General features: G+C 53.2%; 1 protein-coding gene across 1 annotated transcript in view; it reads left to right on the top strand.

The window, feature by feature from the left end:
* The window catches only part of OSBP2 (oxysterol binding protein 2), a gene marked incomplete at its 5' end in the record, with an annotated part of 154,134 nt that overhangs the window by 31,781 nt on the left and 102,966 nt on the right, over positions 1-19,387 (top strand). Inside the window, one exon of the mRNA XM_082491425.1 lies at positions 710-918. Within this exon, the coding sequence (XP_082347551.1) occupies positions 710-918 (209 nt within the window). The remainder of the gene's footprint in view (positions 1-709; positions 919-19,387) is intronic.

Here is a 19,387-nt window from a genome sequence, read left to right as displayed (position 1 = left end):
TTGGGTTGGAAGGGACCTTAAAGACCATCTCGTTCCACTCCCCTGCCCCGGGCAGGGACACCTCCCACCAGCCCAGCTTGCTCCAAGCCCCGTCCAACCTGGCCTTGAACACCTCCAGGGATGGGGCAGCAACAGCTTCTCTGGGCAACCTGCACCAGGGGCTCACCACCCTCACAGGAGAGAATTTCCTCCTAATTTCTCATCTCAGTCTCCCCTCTTTCAGTGTAAAACCATCATCCTATGGCTCCCCTCCCTGATCCAGAGTCCCTCCCGAGCTCTCCTGGAGCCCCTTTAAGGACTAGAAGGCCACAATAAGGTCTCCCCAGAGCCTTCTCTTCTCCAGGCTGAACCCCCCTAACTCTCTCAGCCTGTCCTCATAGCAGAGGTGCTCCAGTCCTCTGATCATCTTTGTGGCCCTCTTCTGGACCCACTCCAGCAGGTCCATGTCCTTCTTATGTTGGGGACTCCAGAGCTGGACGCAGTACTCCAGGTGGGGTCTCCCCAGAGTGGAGCAGAGGGGCAGGATCCCCCCCTCTCCCCCCCTTTCTGTTTGAGGAGCTTGTCTAGCTTTGGTGGCTTCCACAGGCTTGCTGCTGGCTCGGGGTGTTTCCGCGGGTCTCTGCTGTGCAGGAGGGTGTGTGGGTGGTGTTTTGGGGACAGGCTGGGTGCAGGGGGACTGACGCTTCCTTTTCCCTCTCTTCCTGTGCAGGACGCAGGCGGAAATGGCCCACACGTGTCGTGGGACCATCAACCTGTCCACGGCTCATATCGATACGGAAGATTCTTGTAACATCGTGCTTTCCAACGGGGGAAGGACGTACCACTTAAAGGCAAACTCGGAAGTGGAGAGGCAGCGCTGGGTGACGGCTCTGGAACTGGCCAAAGCGAAAGCCATCCGCATGAGGAACAACCAGTCAGGTAGAGTGTGCCTTCGCATGCCAACATCCAACTGGATCTGGTTTAAAACCTCCCCGTAAACCAGCTCTTCTGCACTTGCTAACTGGTGCAGAAACCCTGGTAGATTCTATTTTGTACGCCATTAAAAATAGCTGACGGTTTCACAGAGACACAAAAGGTTTTAAACAATACTGTATGCACCAACTGTCATCTCGTGGGGTCGTGCAGCATTGAGCAGGTCTTTAAAGCCCCTGGTGATGACTGTAAATTGTTGAGAGCCAGTAAAAGCGATCTTACGATGCTCCTTGTGGAAGGTAGGACGTATGTGCCTTTCTGCTGGAGGCTTTGGGTCGGTCCGTGCGGACAGGGAATGCCGCAAGAGGCTCGAAGCGCAGCAATGAGTGGCACTACAGGGAACACCAGTTCACAACCGAGTGCCAGAGCCGTGCCTGCCTCATTCACCTGGAGTTTTGGGTAGGTTGGTAGATGAATGACACGCCTGTTTTGTTGGGCTGTCTCCCTCCGTGCGTATTTTCCCTTCTCCCCCTTACTAACGCTCCGCTGTGGTGTGGTATTTATTAGTGTACATTTGGGACAATGGGATAATGTAGAGCTGTCAGAGCCCCGTGCCTGTTCTGCAGCTCCTCCCAAGAGTGTCATTTTTACTGCTCCGCTGTGTAACGGATTGGTTAGTTGCTTAACAAATGGAATATTTTTGAAATATTTTAATGTTCATAACTCTTCTGGGATTAACATTTGGGTTTCTTCCACAAAGAAGCATGGCTTCAAGTTGTGGAAAACAAAACCCGTGAATGTATTAAAAAGCTGGCCGTCTCCTCCGTCCTAAAATAAAACCACTCTCAGATCTTATCTTGAATGCTGGAAATCAGACCTTATACATGAGAAAACACTTGATTCTTGTAATGCTCTGCTTAAAATGAAAACCTAGCTTGATAAGACGAGGGGGAATGGCTTCAAACTGGAAGAAGGAAGATTTAGATGAGGTATCAGGAAGAAATTTTTGACTGTGAGGGCGGTGAGACACTGGCGCAGGTTGCCCAGAGAAGCTGTGGCTGCCCCATCCCTGGAGGTGTTCAAGGCCAGGTTGGATGGGGCTTGGAGCAAGCTGGGCTGGTGGGAGGTGTCCCTGCCCATGGCGGTGGAGTGGAAAGAGATGATCTTCAAGGTTCCTTCTAATCCAAACCATTCTACGATTCATAAAATGCCCTGAATATATTTTAGGAAGTGGGGTTGTGAAGGTGAGGCCAGGGAAAGCATGGGGTACGGTGCTTGTTGCTTTGGTTTAGAGCTTATGTAGCACCTCACTGTCCTATTCCAGTTTTAGGCTTTGGGACACCTTCGGGTGCTGCTCTGTGCTGTCGACTGCAGACAACACGCGTCTGCGGGTACAGCGTTTGTGAAGCTTAGCTTTCAGAGCCACCACCGAGGAAGGTTGTTTTGGTTCAGTGTGTCAAGAAAAACCTCTGCTTGCCCGGGGAACCGCCGCTGCCTGCCCACCAAAACCACCACGTGCCGTGGCGTGACTGCGGGGCGCAGTGCTCCGCCGGAGCGGCGGTTGAGGCTGTGTGGATGGACACCGCTTTCTAACGCTGCTGGCTTATGAAAACACATGGTCAACATAAAATCCCTGTAACCACGTGTTTGGAAGGCAGCGCGTTAATGTTTTCATCTCTGATTCAGAGGGACAGTCGTTTGGGATGCTGGCTGTCGGCAGCGCCGGGCCGGTGGCGCCTGCGCTTAACGTGGTGTTTTATGGAGAGCAGCAGAATGCCAGAGCGCCGAGGGTTTGACTTGCAGGAGAATAAGTCCCCAGTCCTGGAGTAATGTGGTCTGACTTTTGTATAATTAGCCATCCCACAAGGTCATACAGAAGTTGATTAGTGCATGAACCACTTACTCGTTTCCCATAATTGTTTAAGTGGGCCGTGTTCCGGGGCGCTACCATCTACGGATTTAATTACACAAAGTATTGCGAACCCTCTGTCCCTTAATATTGCAGCTCTGGAGTGTATGTGAATCCTGATGGAGAATAAGAGCGACTGAGGAGGAGGTGGAAGCTTCCAAGCGCGCTTATTTCGCTCGGCAGAGCGAGACGTTGTGCCAGGTCACGGCTGTAGTGATGGCTGGTGGTCCTGCAAATGTCACTTGTCCCACAGCGGGGACGCGAGCCCTTTAGCTGGGTGGGCGTTCGGAAAAGGATCTCGCGGGTGGGAGAGGTTGGTGCCTTTACCTTCTCCATCTCCGCGGGCGATGCAGCCGGCTGCCGAGCTCCCACCCAGCCTGGGGCTGCGGGAGGACGTCAGCGATGCTGCCTCTGGAGTCACGCGCGGTTATTTTGCTTTACACAAAAATAGCAAACTCGGAAACTTCCTGTCTTAAGGCTCTGGACGCACTGACTTCCTGACTTCAGCGCGCCCAGACCATCGTTTCAGGGGGAGGACAGCGCGGCAGCAACGCTGATTTTTGGGTGTGGATGCTTGTTCCTGCGCTGCCTCGCAGTTGTGCTGAGTCAGCTCTTTGCGGGGCAATGCTGTGATCCAGGCCAGGGCGCTGATGGGAGAGGAAAACCAAATTCTTGTTTTTCCCAGGCTTTTCTGATCTGGTCCAAGGGGATTAAACACTCCGTAAACGGGCAGTGAACCCTCGTGCTGTGCTGTTGGAGCTGAGGACAGTGGTGAATTCACCTGGCTGATGGTATTTAGACCCAATTAAGGAATGAATGTGCATTAGGATTGACTGTTTTACTTGGATCGAGATGCAATTCCCAGCGTCGAGTCCCCATGAGTGCCGGGCGTTGCGCGGAGCCCTGGGGTGGGTGTTCATAAGCGGAGGGATGGTGGTCTGGATTTGCTGGAGAAGTCCCTGTGTCCTTCAGGTCTGCTCGCGTGGAGAGTCTTCTGGGTTGATTCCTCTTACCCTGAGTGATTCCCCAAACTTTTGTGTTTCCCAGGGCTGCTCTGCAGAGCCCACATCAATGCATTGGGCCTGTCTTGGCCGGTGGGTGCAAAGGGTGGCGAGAAGCCACATGGATTTGTGTCCCCGAGGAGCGAGCATGGATGGCTCTGGGAGGCCAGAAGACTGGGAGAGCATTGTGGCGGGCAGATGAGGACAGAGAAGCAGGTTTATGTCTAACACTGCCTGCCCGTATGGGGAAGGACATGAGGTGCATCCTTACGGCGATCTCCATTCATGGTTTGGCATTCCCCGCTAGCGCTCAGGAGCATGGGGGCTGTGGTGGAGGTGGCACATCTGGGGAGGAGATGGCCAGGCTCGAGGTGGCTGCTTTGGAGGTGTCTCCAGTGGATGGGTGCCAGGGCAGTCTCGCACATGGAACAGCTCTTTGGCTCCATGCAGTGTTCAGATCCTTGCTTCCTGGTGCTCTGATGTCCTTTGGAGTCCTTCTCTCCTTATATCCAAACAGGAGCAATGTGTTAGTGTAGAATTAATTAATTTAAAAAAAAAAAAAAGCTTGACCTCTTTTTGGAAATGTTTTAAAGATGAGCCACAATTGAGTCACTACTGAAAATAAAACAAAGAATCATCTAGGTTGGAAGGGATCTTGAAGATCATCAAGTCCAACCATTAACTGAACTCCCCAAGCCCACCACTAACCCATGTCCCTCAGCACCACGTCTGCCCGGCTTTTAAATACCTCCAGGGATGGCACCTCCACCACGTTCCTGGGCAGCCTGTTCCAATGCTTGACAACCCTTTCAGTGAAGAAATTTTCCCTAATATCCATCCTAAACCTCCCCTGCTGTAACTTGAGGCTGTCTCCTCTTGTCCTAGAGACGTGCCCAGTGGAAGCTGGGGTTCTCCACTCATTTGTGGTTCTGCAGAAATCGGTGGTCGCTGGCTGCTTTCCTGGCGCTTGAGGTTTAATGAGGTGTAGGACTGGGTTAACTCTGCAAATATCTTGACGACTGGGAGACTATTTTGGGGCGGATGAAAAGAGTCTTTCCCCCCAGTAGTTCTCTTGAACTAAAGAGATCCGAAAGCGTTTTTACGGTGGCTGGCTTGGGCTGTGCACCGAGAGGGGCCGTTTGCACAGTGCTCATTTTCGTTTCTATTTTTAAGAAACAGCATAACCTATACCCAAACCAAGTATAGGATGGGAGACTTTGCTGTTCCCTCTCGCGCGTAACCGAAGGAGCTCTGGTTTCCCCCTACCCGGTGCGTAGCCGGGACTATTTTGGTAAGGAGCTGGGAGCTGGGACATGAGTAATTACTGATAGATGTCAGGTGAGAAAGCGCGCTGTCATCATCCCGCTTCACTGGTGAGAAACCTGCCCAGTGATACTGGGTGGATTAGAGGCAGAAAGTGAGAGTAGAGCCGAGTTGCTCTCTTAGCTTTCTCCTCAAGTACCACGTGATGCTTAATTCCTCTAAAATACATGTATAGTGTAATGTTAGGACAGAAGGGTCCCAGACCCGGCTGCACGGCTGGCCTCTGGCCTCTGCTCAACCAGATCTGGCATTCCTATTTCTAGTTGGGTTTATAAAGTGTTGGTGAAGTCGTAGTAAACTTAATTTGCCACCCCACGGAAGGGGACTACGCCTGCATCAGTGCCCGGTGTGGAAAGGGGCTACGCCTGCATTGGTGCCCGGTGTGGCCCCGTGCCGTTTATCTGTCCCAAAAATCAGATTTCTGTAATTGCCCTCTGTAAGCTCTTGAATAATTCCATCCTTCTCCGCTTACCATGGTGTACCCACGTCAGGTCTTGGGTTTCTGGCACCTCGCGCATCAGCCTCTCGACAACCGCAACTTCGCAGAGCGGCGGCGGCAAAGAAACGCTTTTATCTGCTCCTTGTGCGCGCTCTCCTCTCTGCAGTCACGGCTTGGAGGATGCGAACTTAAAAGTGTTGGATGACCCTGGTTAATACATGAGGTTTTTTTATGGCAGTAAAAATATCCTTTCTTTTTAGGGCAGTGTCGTGAGATACACGAATTAATGATGTGAATGGTGAATCTATGAGAATTATTTCTTGGCGGTGTGACTGGGGGGGGGGTGTGTGTGTGTCTGTCTGTCTGTCTTTGGAAAAGCCTGCAAAGGGGAGGGTAGAAATCTGTCGCTGGTGTTTTTAAACACTGGGTGTTGTGTGGAAAAACTCCCTGCAGTGAACTTGGGCTGTTCGGGGATTGATGAGAGAGGTGAGGGAGTCGGTGGCTTCATTTGACCCTCTGCTTGGGGCTTCCTGGGAGGAAAGGTTGAAATCCCCGCTGTGATTCAGGACGTTGCCTGAACCGGTGCAGATTTCAGGTTGAATGAAGGCGGTTTTGGTGTTCCTGGTACTAAAAACACACGGGAGTTAGCTGGATAGGTCAAGTGCTTGCATCTGTGCCGAGACCGGCTCTCCTGCCGACCTCCCCCAGCGGCAGCCAGTGCCTCGCGCCGAGGTCGAGGCTCGAGAGACAGCGCGGCAGCCAAGTTGGGAATTGCTGGGAAAAGGGCAAAAGAGAAAAGGAAGGTTTGCTGTGACGTTTGGCCCCTGGGGGGGAGGCCCTGGCTCTCATCGCACCACCTCACAAAGGTTTCATCAGAACTTAAAAAACAATGAAAAGCAACCCAAAACCCAAACAGGCACAGGATTAACCAGACAAACAAAACCTCCTCCACCAAAGGAAGGCGGGTGATGGAAAGTAAACTTTCCATCCAGTAGAATGACGGAAGAAGGTGCCGTATGGAAGATAGTAAGTGCTGCAGGGAAGGATGGGGGACAATTGCTTATAACAAGAACAAAGAGGAAATGATCAGGTCGTAGGTTTCAGTGAATCAGGAATAATTAATATTTTTGTACAACACAAAATTAAATGGTGGCACTCGCTGCGGGAAGCCAGAAAATCCAGAGGGATCGAACAGATTTTGGCACAATTTCTGTCCCTCCTGGGTACAAGCTGTAACTTTCTGTATACAAAATGCAGCCCAGGAGGTCCTTAAGCAGCACGGCACTAAAATCTCAGTGGCTGTGCCCAAAAAAACTACTGTGTGTGCCCTGTGCCTTTATCTTATCCTAAATACCAGTTATAATTTGCTGGCTCGAGAAGAGATGAAGCTGCCTGGGTGTTGGGGCTGACCTCCTGGGACCCTCCCAGCGCGGCTGCTCCCCGAAATCTCTCGCTTTGTGCCTTTCGGGCTTCATGTGGTGGGGGTTGTGTCACCCCAGGGGGGTGACTGTCACCCCAGGGGGGTGACAGTCTCTCGGAGGTTGTGTCACCCCACGGGGAGGACTCGGTTGTGAGACCAACAGCCCGGCGTCGGTCATGTGTGGTGCGGGTCTGGGATTTGGGATAACGGGGGCTGACTGCTGGGCTTGACTGGTTATTCTTCCTGCCTTAACTGGTTGTTTTCTTCTTAGCTTTACAGGGGCTTGTTTGCAGGCTGTAGGAGAGCAGGGGCTTTGAGCGGCGCAGAGCGGGAAGGAACAGGGTTTCGGTAGTGCTGGTGAGGCCGTGATGGTGGTATCTGCTCTGGCTCCCGGGGTGAGTCGCTGCTGCAGCAGAAAACACAGCATCTGGAGAGAAACACGGCTGCCGCAGAGGCCGGCGATCCCGCCGCAGGTTGGGCGTGTGGTTCGGTGGGCGAGAGCCATGGTGGAGCTCTCGGGGTTGCAGCTCACGCAGGCGGGCTGCCAGATCCAGGCGTAGTGCCTGTGTAGTGGTATTAAAAAGGTTCTGTAACTAGTTATGCCTTAGGTTTCCCTTTAATTGCTCCTAGTGATAATGTCAGTGTTGTTGCTTGATGTATTTTGGCTGGGTTTTTTTTTTCCTCTTTCCGAGTAAAGGGTTTGTTTGCAGAAGACATTTTGACTTGGGAATGTGATACTGCAAAGCATCTGGACCCTTCCCTGCCCCGCTCGGTGAATTAGCCCGTTGTTTCTTCCCCGCTTTCCTTGCAGCCAGCTCCTGGCCAGGCGGCCTTGGCTTGGGCTTCTGCTCGAGTTGTTGCCGGACCGGACAATCCCCATTGTTGTTGTCCGTGCACCAGCTCGTTGCTTGCTGTAACAGCCCTTGCTATTCCCAGCTCTTTTTACAAAAGCGCTCCCTTTTCCCATCCTCCTTGTGATGTTTTTTAAGCCCATCGTAAACCGTTTTCCCCTCTGTTTAAAAGGCTCGTGCCTGGGGAGGCGCTGCCTGCCAGCGCTCAGTTACCTTCCTCTTCTAATTGTCTTTGCGAGTCTGGATTTTCCCAGGATAGCCGGCTGCCGCTAACTGTGCCAGGAGCTGCTGCCATGGAAAATACCATCGACAGTGAGCTGGAGCCGTTCGTTTGGATTTCCCACTCCTATTGATTCCTGTCTCAGTGCCTTCTGCTGCTCGCTCGTGTTCCCTTCTGCAGTTGGCGGCATGCTCTGCCTCTCCTGTTCCCCGGTTTGCTTGCGATCGGGATGGGTTGCTCCGTCTCCGCCACCACCGGTGAGCAGCGGTGAACGCTTCAGCTTCTCCCCCTGCAGCCAAAGGGACTCTGCGATGCACCAGGGGTGTGGGCTGTGCGAAGCCCCCGTCAGTCGAGGCGGTGGGGAGGAGGGACAGCCGGAGCCGTGTCTGCTCTTAGATGCCGCAGAAAGGGTTTATTGCTGTGTCAAAATGGAGTTTTTCAAACTTTGGAGAGTTTCAGCCAGTCGCCCACGTTTAAAAACAGTGAGTGGGATTTCTTTGAGGGCTTCAGAGTAGTACTTGGCCTTCGGGTTTTTCCATACACATATATATATATATTTTTATAGGCTTTGAAAAGTCCTTGTTGGTCCTTTGTGTCTTTCTCGAGATGGCCAGAAAAAAACTGTAATCCCACTGGCTGTTCCAGCTCTTTTTTGGGGATAACCCCGCTCTAGCTGGGCTGTGTCACTAATGGAATGGCAAGGTTTGATACTGAGCCGCTTTCTGAGCGTTTATTCTCAGTGCAATAAGGTTACATTAGGCTCACTCTAGGAATAATTAGCTAGTTATCAGCTGGGCCTGATGCCCAGGGTTGGATGCAGGCTTCGTTTGGAGTATATCAGAGCACGATGCTTTCAGCTGGCTGCTGCGGAAATGGTTCCAGTGGGCTGCTGGAGCCATCTCAGGTGGGTTTGGTGGACTTCTGTCCCCTTTGGGCTGCTGCTTTTGGTCTCCTAACCTTTCACCTTCAGTACTGAATACCCAACCTTGGGGAAGAGACCGTGCAAGCGACCCTCACTTCTCCAGTCCCCTCCATCATCTGGCTGGTGTGGCAACCTCGGGCTTTGCCGGCAAAGCCGCATCCCAGTGGCATGGTGCAGGCACAGTCTCCTGCGACTCCCTTTCTCCTTTCCCAAGCCTTTGCCTTGCCACAGGCACATTGTAAATACGGTGAAAGATCCATCCTTAGCTGTCACGCAGTGGGGTGGGATGAGGTTCCCAGGCACCTCGCAAGGAATGGAAAGGCGAAGAGGAGGTTTGGGGCTTGGAGGTGCAGGAGGTGGCCGTGGTCCCACACATCTGCTGCAGCTGAATGCTTGGGGATTCGCAGGCGATGGGGCTGTCTGCAATTGCCTTAAACGTGGAGGGTTATGAAGCACTGACTTTTTAAATACAGGTGGTTAAAGTGGTCTGAGCATGTATCTGACATGTTAGAGGAAATTCAAGCATCGGGAAGGCAGGGGGAAAACAAAAAAGGATTTCTCATTTTTGCTGCTTTTAGAGTGTGTCTGATCAGTCTGGGAATTTTTCTCAACCCGCAAAATTCTCAGGCCTTGAGATGGGAGGCTCAAAGGCGGGTGAGGACTCTGTCAGGTTGTCCGAATATCCAGAGCTGGTGAGATCCTGATGGATGGACGTTCAGCTGCAAATGCCTGTGAACAGCGTGAGACCTGCACAGCTTCCAGCTGCTCCTTTCCTTGGGCTGCTGCCCAGTGATGAGAGCGTGAGGAGGACGGGGGGAATCTGTAGGATTTTCCAGTATTTCACAAGCCAGGAATCCTCCCCCTCCCTTGGGTATTTCTTACCGGAGAAATACACTTACCTCCACTATTTGATGCTGATTTTCCTTTTGTTTCCCACCTGCAACACTACGCTATATATTATTCTATTGCGGATGTGATCCACGATAATGATTCATAGCAAGGGAACGCAGAAAATGGTACTTACGGAGCACCACCAATTAAACATTCCAGCAGGGAGCTCAGTGGGGACTGCGGTATTCAGGCCATCCCGGTGGCTGCAGCTGCCTCCTCAGGAGCGAGCGAAGGAGCCGTGCTGCTGCTGCTGCACGTGCCGCCGGGGCTGCCCGCTCGTCGCTGCCCTGGCGTCGATGGGAGAGGGTTTATCCTGCAACAGCAGCGGCTCAAGGCAAGGGAAAGGCTGGCAAATGCTCCAAGATCATCTTACAATTTAAAAAAACAAAAAAACAAACAAAAAAAAAAACACAAAAAAAACCCACAATGAGGTGTGGAGCGGTATTGGGGAAGCAGTTAGTGTTGCAGACACACGGTGTACAGGCGGTGTTGGGAAGTAGGATGGAAAGCGATGTCCCAGCTCACGGCGCTCTCTGCCGCTTGTGCAGGATGTGCTCTACCACCCGCCCGACAGCACGGGGTTAGGGGCTGAGAAACACACAACAGTTTGTTGTCGTTTGGACAATTATTGTCTCACCTGATGACAGCCCCCCCCCCCCCCCCCCCCCCCCCGGAAGGGGCGTTGGGGAAGAAACAAGGAAACCTGAGGGTTAAAATATAAACAGATTTAGTAGAATAAGACTAGATAATTAACATTAATAGCACTAAAGAGCCAATATTGATCCCGATACCAGTATAAAATACACAAGGACTGTCCTCAGCCCATTCTGTCCGTAGAAGCTGTGCACTCCCAGCAGTGACAGCCAATGCGGGACACTGCGAGCGCTGCGGCTTCGGGAGGAGGGGAAGGGCTCAGGGTTGCGGCACCGGGGCAAGGAGTTCTCCGGATGGCAGCTGACACGGGAGAGAGCGAGCTCCTCAGCAAATTTCCTAATTTATACTGAATGTGCCGTTCATGGTATGGAATAACCCTGTTGGCAGCGTGGGTCAAGTGCCCGGGTCTCGCTCCTCCTCATTCCTGCACCGGGCGAGCTCGAAAACACCGAGACCTTGAAACCTGCACACCGTGGCTGGCTAGAAAGTCAGTATTTCCCCGAATTCAGACACTGGAGTCTTCTGAAAGTGCAGTTTTCCCAAGGACTAGAAGAGAAATCAGTCCCGTGTCACTCAAACCAGGACACACAGTACATCCCCACTGCCTCGGTCGGTGTGTGCTGCTGCCCGGGGGAGAGCCCGGTGCTCGGCTTTCTGAGCGGTGCCCCTGCACTTTTAGGTTCTGGCAGACTTGCGGCACAAACTCATCGAGCACATTTTTAGGGCTCCTAAAATGCAGCTGCAGGAGTTAGTGCTTGAGTAGGCTGCGCACGGTGAGCTGTGCTCCCCGGCTGTGCCCGAGCCCGCTGCCGGGCTCACTGCAGCCGCTTTTTGGAGCTTTTTGGGCTCCTCTGTGTTCTCAGTGTTACAGGTGAGGCAGCATTAAGGGACCCTCCGAAAATAAAAAATCGAACGTGACAGCGCAGAGGAGGGAAGGGGGCGAGGGGGTTTGTCAACGGCGGTGGTGGGCAGGAGCCTCCGCTCCCACGCTGGCGCTTGGAAAGATGCTCGTGCAGGAGGAGGGGGGATGGGATGTGCGGCACGAGGATATCCATCGGCGATGAAGACCTGAGATGCGGGGTGTGAACACAGCAAACTGCGGGTCGGCGAGATGCCACTGGTGCTGTGATTCATAGAATTTTTTAAGTGAGAATTTGTTTTCATGGCGATCTTTTTAAACCTTTGTGGTTTTTTTTTTTATTTGTTTGTTTTTAATTTTTTAAGTGTAGAACAACCATTGCTGTTAAATTATAACTCGCTTTATTCCTTCTTAGGCTACAAATGTGTTAATGCTGCTGGGGCTCCTGTGCAGAGTACCCTCTGCCTGCAGCTGGTGCTGGGCTGAGGGATGCTGCCTTGGTGGCTTGCAGATATTTCCAAATCTGAGGAATTCTGCTGGCGGAGCTGCGCTGCCCAGAGCTGCACCAGCCGCTCCAGCCCCTTCTTCCCCCAGCAGAGCTGGCAAGGTTGTGCGAGGGGGACCTGGGATGGGTGCGGTGAAGGAAAAAGCTCTTTTTTTTGGCTGAGATGACATAGGAGGAGTTCGGTGCGAGCACACAGGGAGGAAAAACCCTTCTTCGTCCTCACTTGGTTCTGCGTGGTGGCTGTAGGAGCAGGGGGCTGGGCAGAATTTGGGGTTAAAGTGGCCCATTGTAGCGAGAGGGATCAGCTCTGTCCTCCCCTTGGCGGGTTGAAGAGCCAATGCTTCACCAGCACCGATGGGTGACGGCGAAGTATCCACGGTGAGGGCTGTGCCGCTCCTTGGATTGATAAATATCAGGGAAAAACAGTGACAGAACGTTATCTGTTTTGCCATGTTTGTATTTACGACACATTTGTTCTTGTTTTCAAAAGTGCTGTGTACCCTGTTACTGCTTTATTTTCCTCCCATGCCTATTATCTCTGTTTCTTTAAAATCTGTGGGGTTTTTTTCCCTCGTTTCATTATGTATTGACCTCTCCCCCTGTGCTCTGGACAAGTGCCAGTGTTTGCTGTGTGCGAGTGCCCGGCATGAGTGAGCCTTATTTCCATCATTTCATGGTTTTCAGCTGCTTGTAAGGAAATGTTCCCTTTGCCTAATGCTTGGTGGCTTTTTTTTTTTTTTTTTTGTTTTTTTTTTTTTTTTTTATTATTATTTTTGGTGTTGCTTCCATTTGATTTCATCACACTTTTTTTATTTTTGGACAAAACATTTTTATCAAGGTCAGTCGTCAAGACTGCCGAGCAAAAATCCACAGAAGTGGGGAAGCCGTGCACACATTTTACCTTAACTCACGTGTAATTATTTCACCTGGAAAATGACAAGGGGCACTCGGTTGCTTCGCCGGGGTTTGGAACAGCCTTTGAAGGATCCCATCTTTTGGATAAAGCTTTTGAGTAAAGCTTTGCTTTATCTGTGTGTCCAGTCCCTTTCCCTGTGTCGTTTCGAGGGTGCGAAGGAAAGGAGGGCGTTAATCCCTGTAAAGAGCCGGACGGGCAGAGACTGGGGCGCACCCGGGACCCGCTGCTGGCTGCTCTCCGGCTCCAACGCCGCTGCCGCGTAGATGCTGAAGCCCAGAAAGCGCAGCGTGGGGCGAAGCCTCTGCCCCGTGGCAGAGGGGGGGATTAATTGCCTGATCCCTCCGGCTTTGGTCCGTATGATGTTGACCGGTTTCAAACAGTAACCGCGGAAGAACGGAGGCAGTGCTTTCAGTTTGCGTTAACGTTGGGTTGGGTTTTTTTTCTTTTTATCCTTTTGAATGAAGGCTTGTTGGTGGCTGGATTGCAGACCTCGGCGCAGCAGGGTGCTGGGACCAGTTTGGTGTTGGTAGTGGGAAGCGGAGAGCTGCCGTTGCCCCTTGTGCTCTGGTGGGAACTGTCAGGCTGATGCCTTCCTCTGTTAGCAAATGCATTTGTGAGAGAAACACGTGTTAAACCCGATTCCCTTTTGCCGGGGGATCGCGCTGCGAGCCCTGGAGCGAGCCCCCGTCCTGTGCCGTGGCTGCAGTCCCGAAGCACCAGTCCTTTTCCACCCGGAGAAGCAAACCCTCTGCCTTCGGAAGCCTCTTCTCTGCCAGCTGCGATGCCCTGAGCGACGCAGGACCAGGAGGGTTTGCTGGCAGTGGGGTTTGGCCCAGATCCCCCCTCCAGGTCTTGTCTCGGGGCTGGGGATGCGGGCGAAGGTCCTGCTCCCTGCGGAGGTCGGGGTGCTTTGCACAGCTGCCTTCCCGCGCAGCCGCCTCCTCTCCCCTCCTCAAACGTTGCAGGAATGAGCTGACGTTGTCCCCCTTCTGTCCCCAACACAGGTTCGGTGTCTTTTTGTTCACACCAGGGTTTGGGGCTGGATTCCTCCCCAAATTTTTTTCTTGTGATGTGTAAACTCATGGTAAATTCTTGCCATGTCATTTGTGTCCCATGTTGCTCCAGGGTGGCGTGACTGTGTGTCCTTCAAATGGGATGGCAGCCTGGGCTCCTTTACCTTCATAACTGGCACACCTGAGAGCTGTTTTGAACTAGTCCTGGGTTCATTTTACTAAACCATGTCCTCGGTGGCCGATTCCCATCCACGAGCAAAGCCGTGTTCAGCGCACAGCGAGCCAGCGCCTGGTGGCTGTGACCAAGGGATGGGTGGCACCATGACGTGTGTAGGCACCATGACGTTTGTAGGCACCACACGGGGGGCGAATCTGGGCTCTGTGGGTGGCTGTTCGCCCTGTGGCTGGGATCCCTGCTCTGACGGACGTCAGAGGAACTGGCATCGCTTCCCGGGTTGAGCCTGGTGCGTGGTGCCACCGGGGTTGTGATGGAGGTGGGATAGCCCTCTGCCTTTCCCAGTGGAAACAGGGAAGCTCTGACCTGGCCACACTAAAGCCCTCTGCCTGGTGGGCACTACATGGTGTGGGTGGCTACAGAGCTGGCCTGTGGGGGGCTTTCTGTAGGTTTATCACCCTGGCTGCTTTTGGGAGAGGAATTGTCCTTCAGTAAAACAAAGACAAGATAGAGTCATAGAATGTTTTGGGTTGGACCTTGAAGATCACCTCGTTCCAACCCCCCTGCCCTGGGCAGGGACACCTCCCACCAGCCCAGATTGCTCCAAGCCCTGTCCAACCTGGCCTTGAACACCTCCAGGGATGGGGCAGCCACAGCTTCTCTGGGCAACCTGTGCCAGGGGCTCACCACCTTCACAAGAGAGAATTTCTTCCTAATACCTCATCTAAACCTCCCCTCTATCAGTTTGAAGCCATTCCCCCTCGTTCTATCACTACCTGCCCTTGTGAAAAGTCCCTCTCCAGCCTTCTTGTAGGCCCCCTTCAGATACTGGAAAGCTGCTAAGGTCCGGAGCAGACTCCGGGGATGGGATGGGATGGGATGCAGCAGTGGCCGATGCACATCCCATTCCTGCGTCCTTGGGCCAGCACTGGGAAACTGGGACTGAGCAGAAAGCCCTCGGGATTTCTTCTGGTCTGCAGTGCTCCTCTTGGCCAAACCCAGGCTGCCACCAGCCTTCCACCCTTCCAGTGACGGGGCCGGCACTGCACAGGCAGGAGGATTTCTGCCTTAAAAGAAGCTTTCATGAGCTGTTGAACTCTGACTGGGTGGATGTAGGGGTCGTCCCTGCCTTGCACTGCCCTGGAGCACCTTGGGTGACCCAAGGCTTGGGCTGGGCAGCAGTTTGTACCACCAGACCTAGCAGTGCCTGCAGCAAGCGCTGCCGTTTCTTCTGCCAGAGCTTCTTTGGGTCACTTTAGCCATGGTTTGGGTGCGGGGAAAGCATGGGCTGGGGGCAGCTGGTGCTCAAGACTCAGTTTAAGTGTGCGATCTGGTTTATTCCTTTAACCCATCTCACCTTCCAGTTAGCGACTGCCAACCACTGGTGTGGGGAGTTGCTCTGTTACCGGTACACCCTGCTGGTCAGCTCTGGACTTCCCTCTTCCATTCAGCAAGCAGACGACCACGTCCCTCAGTCACCGAAGCACCCGCATGCGTGTGAGCAGCTCTGCATCCATGCAGGTCGTGTCGGAGCAGCTCATGTCTTTGCTGGCCCTGCTGAGCCCTCCCTGCGCTGCTCCCGCCGTTCGGCTTGTCGTTTGGGGAGCCGGCGCAGCCAAACAGCCGGCGAGTCCCAGCTTGTCACTGGAGGCCAGTCTCTCCTTGGCTCTCCCCAGGCACAGTGCGTGTATATTCCCTGCGATTTTGAAAATCCCCGTTCCTGTGTGGGTGGCAGGAGTGGGAAGGATGATCTGTGTCATTACTCCTCTGCAGCACTTGCTAATATTAGCTTGACTTGTCATTTTGGGAACTGTTATAACTGGAGTTGGGATGAAAGTCAATGGGGATGATCCCTTCTAACTGACCACCAGTGGTGGATTGTTAATTTTAATGCTCTGCCTGGCTCATATTTTAACTTGCTGTTGTACCTCTAGGTCCGTGCGGTTGATGTTGGTGACCTACAGCAGCTTGTGCATGAACCCGGAGCCGTGTAGGTTTGGGACCAGCGTTTTGCTGAGTGCAGCACATCCTGAACGTGAGGATGCTACAGATGAGCTGGGTACTTGTTTAGAGTTGATGCAGACGGGGATGGAGCCTGTGTCTGTAGTGAGAAACAAAGCAGACAGCCAATAACTCACACAGAAGGCAGTGGGGAGCCCATCGCCAGGGGGACCGACCCCCCCAGCCCCGGCCGGTCGTGGCACTCGTCCGATAAAGAGCAAGCTGACTCTGGAGTGAGGACATCTGGCCACATCCTGATTTCTGATCCCCATTGCCGCCCGTTAAGACCTCTGCTGGGATTTCCCTGCGCTGCCGCTGGCATTGGGCCGCGGTGCGTGATGGCTGGGTCACACTGGGGAATGGTGGCAGAGGAGGCGGAACTGCTCCAGGGGGTGAAACAGGCAGCTGGCGTGGCTTTGCCTCCTCCTGCCCTCACCGCTGGGCCATGCTGCCATGTGCCACGGGTACTGCTCGCATCCAGTGCTGCGGGCAGCCCCGAGCTGCGCTCAGCAGCAGAGAGCGGCTCTGCCGGAGTGAGATGCTGAAATCTCACACCTTGAGACACGGAAGCTTTTCTGCTCTGCGCAGTTGCATCACCAGGGCTGCCTGGTGCGGTTAGATGGCACGGGTTCTTCGTGGGGATGCCGATACGTGGAGCTGTGGGTGCTGGAGAACCTCCGTGGCGAAGGAGGGCAATGCCCTGCGGCTGAGTCCTCGCATGCCCCGGCTCTCGCTGGCCCTCGCGCTTTCAGCTCTCGCTACCTGCTGAAAATGGCTGCTTGTTATTTATGTTTTTAAGCCGAGGAAGTTTCACCTGTAAGTAGTTTTTAATAACATAACAGGGATTTTTCACGTGATTGGGAGCACCAAGGGGGGGGAGCGTTTCCAGCTCACATAATCAGTTCAGTGTATTTCAGTGTTATTTTTAGGCATTTAAAATTCCCAAATACTTTTTTTTTTTTTTTTTTTTTTCTTCTAACTGGCATGGAAAAAGGCTGTTGGAGGAAAGTCAATTTTGAACTCTGAAAATAATAACGATTCTTACTAATTAGCAATGAGTCATTAGGTGAAAGCCGATCCCTTCCAAAAATCTGAAGGCATCCCTTTGGTGGCTGGGGTGCAGGTGGCAGAGCTGTTTGATGGTAAGGAGCGAGTGGCTGGAAGGGAAACCCTTCCGGCATGTGGTTTGTGTCTAATGAAGCAAATCAGCTTCTGCTCCCCATCCGCAGGATGGAGAACTGGATTTGAGCTTGAGGTGGGGTCTGAATGGCTGATGCCGCCCTCGCAGGGCATAGCGTGTCCCTCCGTGGTTCTTCCAGCGCCTAAATGAATTTGTATTTTTTTCAGGTCGGATGTGATGGTTTCGTTTGTTGTTCCGAGGTCGGTGAAGTGGTGGGACTCGCAGGTTGGTAGGACTGATGGCGTCAGTGTACCTGGAGAGTCATGTGTGGCTTCCCGTCCCTGCGGGATGTCTGATGTCCCTTGGGACAAGGTAGAGGGAATATCTGAGTGTGCTATAGGCATTTAGGACACAGCAGAGTGTTTCATCCAGTGCTGCCAAATGGTTTCTCACCCCTCAGCTCAGCCGCAAGGGAATGAGAAACTCCACCGAAATGATGTTTATTTGCACCTGGTTTTCCTAAACCCCCTAAGGAGGGCTCTGGTGGTACTTTAATCCTGAGCATCACGTTGCTCTCTGTTGCTGTAGCTCAGGGATGCTGCAACTCATAGCATCCTACAATGGATTGGGTTGGAAGGGACTTTTAAAGGTCATCCTGTCCAACCCCCGTGCCATGAGCGGGGACATCTTCAACTGGATCAGGTTGCTCAAAGCCCCATCCAGCCTGAGCTGGAATGTTTCCTGGGATGGGGCATCTCCCACCTCTCTGGGCAACCTGGGCCAGCATCTTACTGCCCTCAGCGTAAAACATTTCTTCCTCATATCTAGTCTCAATCTCCCCTCTTTTAGTTTAAAGCCATTACCCCTTGTCCTGTTGCAATTCCAATTCGCCGGCGCCGGGTTGTTAGTGGTTGGCTCCATGCTGGGAGTGGAGGCGATGCAGCAGGAGCAGGTTGCCCTCTCCTGGCACACTCCTTCCGCCGAGCCCTGGCTCCCTGCCATGCTCCACAGGGTTTGCCGGGAGGCTCCCCAGCTCTTGCCTACGAGATGTCCCTGTGGAGAGCCCGGCGATGAAGGTATTTGCTTGCCTGTACTTGACTTTGCAACTGGCCTTTCAAGGAGGGCTTCGAAGAGAGGGGTTTAGCAACCAGACCCTGCTGGAACGCTCTCCGGTGGGGCAGGAGAGCCAGCGGGGCTGGTGGGGAGGAGCTACTGCTCCTCTCCCCACCAGTTCGGCTCTTCCCCTGGGCTGCTCACAGCACACAGAGCCTCGGGGGGACCCCAAAACACGCGCTGCACTGAGGATGCTGGGGTGGAAACAGCTTGTCTGGCTGGCCTGTGCTGGCATCTTGCGGTGCTTTGTGCTCTTGCAGCTCCTCATCTTCTCCCAGCGCTGAAAGCGGCTTTGATGATGGCAGACATTCCTTCGGGGCGTTTCCCCAGATCCAGCCTGGGAAATCTGTAATTCTTGTTGAGTTTAGGAGTTTTTAAGTTAAAATTGTCAGGCTAAGGAGCGAAGATCGCCTTCAAGAGAATTTGATGCTGCTTTTATTCTGCTCAGCTTTTTATCTTATTTGAAGAGAATCTCGCTTGCGCAGTACCTCGTAGCCTACTCCGTTAGCCTGGGAGCTTTGTGGGATGCTGAGCCCTTCGCCGGTGGCCTCGGTCCTGCGAGGAGGGACGAGCTGCATGGGAGCACTCTTGGGTGGCACCTTTGGAGGATATCCAGTTGCAGGAAATGTTTTATCTGCAATTAAAAATCTTAGCAGCTTCATTTGCATAGCTCGAATTGATTGCAAGTCGTTTCCCTTTATGGCTGCAGTCTGTAATTCTCCTTCTCCGCTTTGCCAACCGTCGTCCTGTGGCACGTGGCTCCGTGCTCTGCGGCGCTTTGTGGCGGTGACACAACCCAAAATGTCCCATGTGGTGCTGCACCATGTCCCCACCTCCGGAGAGGTGGCAGGAGGTGGCAGCTGGCACTGGTGCTGTGTCCTCCCTGGTCCTCTCTAAACGGGACAAAACCCCAGTGTGGTTTGATGCTGGGGAGGGGAGACAGGACTGGTTGAACTGGTGTGTGGAACAAATGGACTGGTGTCCCCAGGGACCCCGACGTGTGCGCTCTGAATTTGAATAACCACGTGGCAGGAGACTGAGCTCCGGTGGGTGTTGGTAGTGCCTCCCGGTGGGTGGTAGTTGCCGGGTTGATGCCAACCCTGTGTCCTCCCTTCAGGTGTTTGATTTGTGCAAGGTGAGTGT

The sequence above is a fragment of the Vanellus vanellus genome, assembly GCF_965231255.1.
Source record: "Vanellus vanellus genome assembly, chromosome: 16".
NCBI classification, from domain to species: Eukaryota; Metazoa; Chordata; class Aves; order Charadriiformes; family Charadriidae; genus Vanellus; species Vanellus vanellus.
Note: the sequence above shows the minus strand (reverse complement) of the source record. Positions and strands in the feature narration are given on the sequence as shown.